The following is a 5,578-nucleotide window of genomic DNA, read 5'->3' on the forward strand; positions in this document are numbered from 1 at the left end:
AATCACTGGGTTGGGATTTCTGAGGACCCATTTCAGTCGTGACAGGTTTCTTCTCTCTCCTTCTCTCTCCTGCCAGGAGGCCCGCAGCACCCGCCTCCGGGCTCCCAGCGCCCTCCTTCTCAGCAGCGCCCTCCCCCGCAAGGCCAGCAGCTCTCGGGCCTCTCCCCTCAGCCAGGGGGCCCCCCAATGGGCCAGCGCCTGCCCAGCCCCACCACCCACCAGCCTCCGCCGCAGGCACAGCAGCGCCCGGCGGGGCAACGCCAGCCTGGCCCGGGGGCCCAGCAGCCTCGCCAGCAGGGCCCGCCGTCCGCACCACAGTCCCCCCAGCCCCAGAGGGGTCCGAGCCCCAGCGGGGGCGGGCAGCAGCCGTGGCAACAAGGGTCCCCTCAGCAGCAGCAGCAACGGCCTGGGGGAGCAGGCCCACCCAAGGCAGCCTCCGGGGGGCCCCCAGGGCCACAGCAGCAGCAGCCGCCGCCACAACAGCGCCCCCCAGCGGCTGGAGGTCAGCCACGGCAACATCCGCGGCAGGGCAGCCAGGGGGGCCCACCTCAGCAGCGCCCTCCGGGGGCAGGAGCACAGCAGCAGCGCCCAGCACCTCCCACAACCCAGCAGCCAAGGCCTAGCACTCAGGGGCAGGGCCCCGGGCAACAAGGCGGCCGCCCTCCACCAAGCCAAGGCAAACCACAAGTGGCCCAGAAACCCAGCCAGGACCTGCCTCCTCCCCAGCCCCAGCTGAAGTAAGCGGTGAACTCCGGGGCTCCTTGGGGAGGGAGGGGCAGCTGGAAGCAGTCATGGCTCCTTGCCTGTGTTGCTGGCTTAGCTGGGGGGCAGCTGGGTGTGGTGACTTGGCAGGATGCTGGGGGGGGGACAGTGGGGGCCAGCTTCTCAGGTGCTATGGGGCCTCAACCGAGCAGTGTACACCTTGATGCCACCCTAATGCTGTGCAGAATGAGCTACGCAACGTAAGTGCATTTGCATATAGCTGCAGAATAGTTTCTGCTTTTGCCCTCTTACCAATGAATCTGAAATTCCTGGGTGGAGGGAGGGAATTGCACAGAGATGAGAGAGAATGGAGTGGCGGGGGGGGGTGGTGGCTGGGAATGAAAGCTCACTTGCCCACAGGAAGCCCTTCCCAGCTACCCTCTCACAAACCTCTAGGGCTCCTGGGTCCAGCATTTCTCCAAACTTCCCTTTGCTATCAGTGAGAGCAAGGAAGCTCCAGGTGGAAAGCCATCACACCTCTGAAACAGAGCTGAGTTACTAGGCTCCCCTGTTCATGTAATCACCCTGCTAAAGAGCAACACTGCTTTCAAATAATGATTTGTTCAAAATGTGACATTTCAGAATTAACATTGTCCATGTTGAATTTCAGACTTTGCTTCTGAAAATCAACTTTAGAAAGCCAAGTGCATAGCTCAGGCCTGATGGAGTTTTAAGCTGTGGCGTTTGCATTAGGTTAAGTTAAAACCAGGGTGGGTGGGTGCTTTTCATGAACACTTGAGCTGCGTGTGAAAAGGACGCCTCCAGCCCTCCAGCCGAACTAAGGTGAAAGTGTTTGCCTGTTCAGAGTGAGGGAAGTGCTGCCCTGGCTTTGTAATGACAATAGCTAAATTTGATTGGCTGTGTGGTGCCATCCATGGGCCTAGCTGGGGGGGGCAGCTGTCCCCCCTAAATCAAGCAAATAAATAAAAATACTTAACTGACCAATTGTGTCACAGATAACTCAGTTCTGCCCCTGCCCCAATAAATCCTGGGGGTATGCCTGTGGTGTCATCACATAATCAGACTGTTACATGACCCCAGGGATCACAAAAGATAAAAGAGGGTGAAGAGGCTGCTGGGACCAGGGCAGCAGACAAACCCAGAGAGCTGAGCACTTGGGGTTTCAGGGGACAGCCCACCTCTCCACCCCCTCCAGCCTGACTTCCTGCCAAAAATGTTTCCTTGCACATCTAGCGCATCCCTTAACAAAGCCAGCAGGCCTGGGGCTTCCTCTCACGTTTCTGAAGGCAACAGGTTCTACTTGAAATTGGAAAAGCTGCAAAAAAACACACACCTTGATCTGGAGAAGCCTTGCATCCGAATTAGAGGGATGCGCCTGAGAATTCACTCCCCAGACGCCTCTCCGTTTCGCGGAGCCGGAGGCCATTCCCTGCTCTCTGCTTCCCCCTGCTGGACATGCCGTCCTTGGCCCTTGTAGTTTCGAGGGGGCGGGAGGGGCGGGGGGCGCAGAGAACTGCATTTCCCCCCCCCCCACGAGCCTCCTTCAGCGCGCGGTGCTTGTTTCCTTCACTCTCCCAGGGAGGAGGGGGGATGCTTCCCAAACGCAACCCCCCCCCTCTGTCTCTCTCCCTGCCCCTCACCCCCCCCTGCATTTCTTGAAGACGCAAGTTTCTCTTGCCTGGCCTGATATTAATAGTGTGTTTCTCATTTCTCCGCCTCTCCTCCCCCTTTCCCCCTCCCCGCTTCCCTGCCCCCCCACCCCTCCCTCGCTGCCCCGTAGCAAATCCCAGTCTCTGACCAATACCTTCCCCCTTGCAGAGGCGCCGGTGCCGCGGGGGAGCCTTAGTCAGGACGAAGTGCGAGCTGAGAGCATCCGCAGCCTCCGACAGAGCTTCGCCAGCCTCTTCTCCGACTGAGAGACTCCCCCCTCCACGCTGGGACCCCGGACCCCCCCCCCGCGCCCCCTGCCCCCCTCTCCCCTTCCTCGCTCCTGCAGCCCCCCACCCTCCCCCGCAGGAGCCGCAAGGGACGCACAAGCCCCTGCCATCTGTTCGTCTTGGGCCAGGGAGAATCCGGGGGGGGGCATGGGGGAGCCAGCGAGGGAGCCCTTGGCAAGAGAGGGGCGCCTGGCTCCCTGGCGCAGGTGAGGGGGGAGCTCCTGGGCGCTCCGAAGTCTCTGGCTGGAAAGCCAGCCTGAAAGGTCACCATACCTGCCCGAATGGATCGGGGCCAAATGAATGGCAGGGCTTTGTGTGTCCAGTGATGCTTCTGACTGGGGAGTCATTGTTGAAAATAATTCTATACATCTCACAAGTCTATCCTCTGCAAAGCTGGATTCTGAAATAGTTTCCCACCCCCCCCCCTAAATCAATGTCAAGAGCTCCACTTTCCTGCAGAGGGAGCCTCCGATAAAAAAATTGCCAATGAATCCCCCACCCAAACCCAATTTGTCCCAGCTCCCTGTTTCATCAAACCAATTCTCCGTATGCTTTGCTGCCTCCTCCCCATGAAGGGGAGCCCACCCCCACAATTAATGCTTCCCGGCACACACCCTGGCAGTGCGCATCTCCCTGCCTGCATTCCCCGGAGTCCTCCTTGAACCCAAGGCTGGAGATTTCTCAAGTCCACGTCTCTTCTAACATGAATATGCAAACTCTGCCCGGCTCTCTTCTCCTGGCCCCGATGCTGGTGGGGGGCGGGGGCGTCCCCAGAGCGGGGTCCATGGGAGAGGAGAGGGGTCTCCGGGGATCTCTGTACATAGCACGAGGGAGGGGACCCCTCCTGGGCCATGTCTGTGTTTGTGGCCACAAAGGTGTTTGTGTTGCTGTTTGTGAATAAGCCAACCTAGCGCCAATGCGCTCCCCTCCAACCCACCCAGTGTCCCTCTTGGTAGCTTCCCCAGCTGCCAACCACCACCACCTCGGCTACAGGCCCCCCCCCTTTCACACAGACCCCTTAGCGATTGGCAGCTTCCCCCCACCTTCCTTCCTTCCTTCCCTTGGGAACAGTATACTTGGCAAGCCTTAAACCCGGTTTACCTACCTACCCCTCTTTACCCCTAATTGCAGCGTTCCCATGACTGTTGTGGTTTGAGGTCCACTTGTTGCCAGGGAGCTTCCAGGCAGTGGGCAGGACCAGCCGTGCTCTCCCTTCTGGTCTGAGCTGGATGCTGGCCTGTGCTCTGATCCACTGCCCCTGTGGATCGGAGGGCCGGCTGGCCACCGATGGGGAGAGAGCGTCAAATCACAGCATGGTGGAGCTGGGCAGGCGCCAAGGGTCCTCTAGTCCAATTCCCTGCAGTGCAGGAATCTCAGCTAGATCGTCCCGGACAGGTGGCCTTCCAAGGAAGGAGAGCCCGCCACTTCTCATGGGAGTCCCGATGTTTAGTAGGTTTCTCCTCACTTCTAATTGGAACCCAGATTTGTTAACCCCACACCCCGCCCGGCCGTAGTCCCTCATCCCCACTCATGGATCCGACCTTCTCAGAGAACAGCCATACTACTGCCGCTGTAGCCAAGGGTTGCTTTCGCCATCTTGGGTCAGTGGCTGAAAGACAAGCACCCATTGGACATTTGAGGGGGCGTTTTTTATTCAATGTTCAAAACCCAGAGCTTGATTCCTCCCACTCCCTATTTGTACATAAACTCAAGAGAGAAACTCCCCACTATATTTTTGTGATTCCCTTTTCCTCTAAAGTTGTGTCGCCTGCCCCCTGCCCCCCTTTGAAAAAAACACAACGAAACACTGGGGCGGGGAGAGGGAATGCCACTCAACGCGTGATGGTCTGGTAGCTGCAAAGTCGCGTGTCGTAGACGTGTTGTGACATGACGCTTTGAGCTGTGTTTGCAACCTATTGCCAGGGTTGGGGAGGGAGAAGACTAAAGGGGTGCCAGGCAGCCCCTGCGTAATGCACCCCTTTTCTCTCCCTCAACCTCTTCTCCCCAGGCAGATGCTCCTTCCCCACTCAAGGAATCTGGGGAGGGCAATTTAAAGTGCTAACTTGTTATATCTTTGTTATTTATTCTTGTCTGGAAAGTGCAACCCCTTTCCCACTCTTCCCATGGGGATAGAGGCCTTTCCTATTGCTGTGATTCTGTCTCTGTGTGGATCAAAGTTTCAATGGATCAGTGGTGTAAAAGACAAAAATAAATATATTATATAAATATAAAAAAACAAACACCCTCAAACCTGCTGAAAAAATGCACACATTTTGTGGCTGGAAAGAAACCAATAGAAAGATATATATAAATATATATATATATATATTATGCAGAGAAAGAGAGTTATATATGTACCAAGATATTAAACTGGAGAAATGATAAGAAGAAATTTGTGTATTATTGGAGGTGTGGGACAAAGGGGCGAAAAGTACCTCTGGAATAAGAGATTCTGCCCTGTTTCCAGGGATGGCCCAAGGTGTTTTCAGTGACTGCAAATGGCACCCTCTGGTCGAAACCACCCCCCCCCCATACTACTATCCCACCTACCTGCAGGGATGCCTGTCCACAGTTGTGTTCACACGCCATGAGCCAGAGCTTTTGGCTTGCCATGGTTTACTGGGAGCAAGCCGTGTGCTGCTGCCCCCTGGCCAATGGCTCCTGCTCTCCTCCGTTCCTGGTGAGCGCAGGATAAGCAGGTTGCCTTGAACTCCTGTTGCCTCCAAAATGGGGGCTGCAGCCTGTTTCTCCCCAACAAGCCACACTTGCTACTCAATCTAAAGCTACATTTTGTTATGTGTGAATGGAGCCTGTGTATCTGTTCTGATAATTTTTCAAAAAAACTTTTTAAACTAACAGATTGGATGTGGGTTTTTTAAAAAATCAGTTATTGTGTCTCTGAAAAAACATAACCAGGC

General features: G+C 56.0%; 1 protein-coding gene across 2 annotated transcripts in view; it reads left to right on the forward strand.

Moving 5' to 3' along the window:
- The window catches only part of SYN1 (synapsin I), a 92,505-nt gene extending 89,615 nt beyond the window's left edge, over positions 1 to 2,890 (forward strand). Inside the window, exons 12-13 of one of the 2 annotated variants that reach the window (XM_083482508.1) lie at positions 77 to 737; positions 2,504 to 2,890. In XM_083482508.1, the coding sequence (XP_083338634.1) occupies positions 77 to 737; positions 2,504 to 2,639 (797 nt within the window). In that variant the 3' untranslated portion in view covers positions 2,640 to 2,890. The remainder of the gene's footprint in view (positions 1 to 76; positions 738 to 2,503) is intronic. The other variant, XM_083482509.1, reaches the window with a different exon arrangement.
- The last annotated feature ends 2,688 nt before the right edge of the window (positions 2,891 to 5,578 follow it).

This window comes from Podarcis liolepis, assembly GCF_965112155.1.
Source record: "Podarcis liolepis genome assembly, chromosome: 17".
NCBI lineage: Eukaryota > Metazoa > Chordata > Lepidosauria > Squamata > Lacertidae > Podarcis > Podarcis liolepis.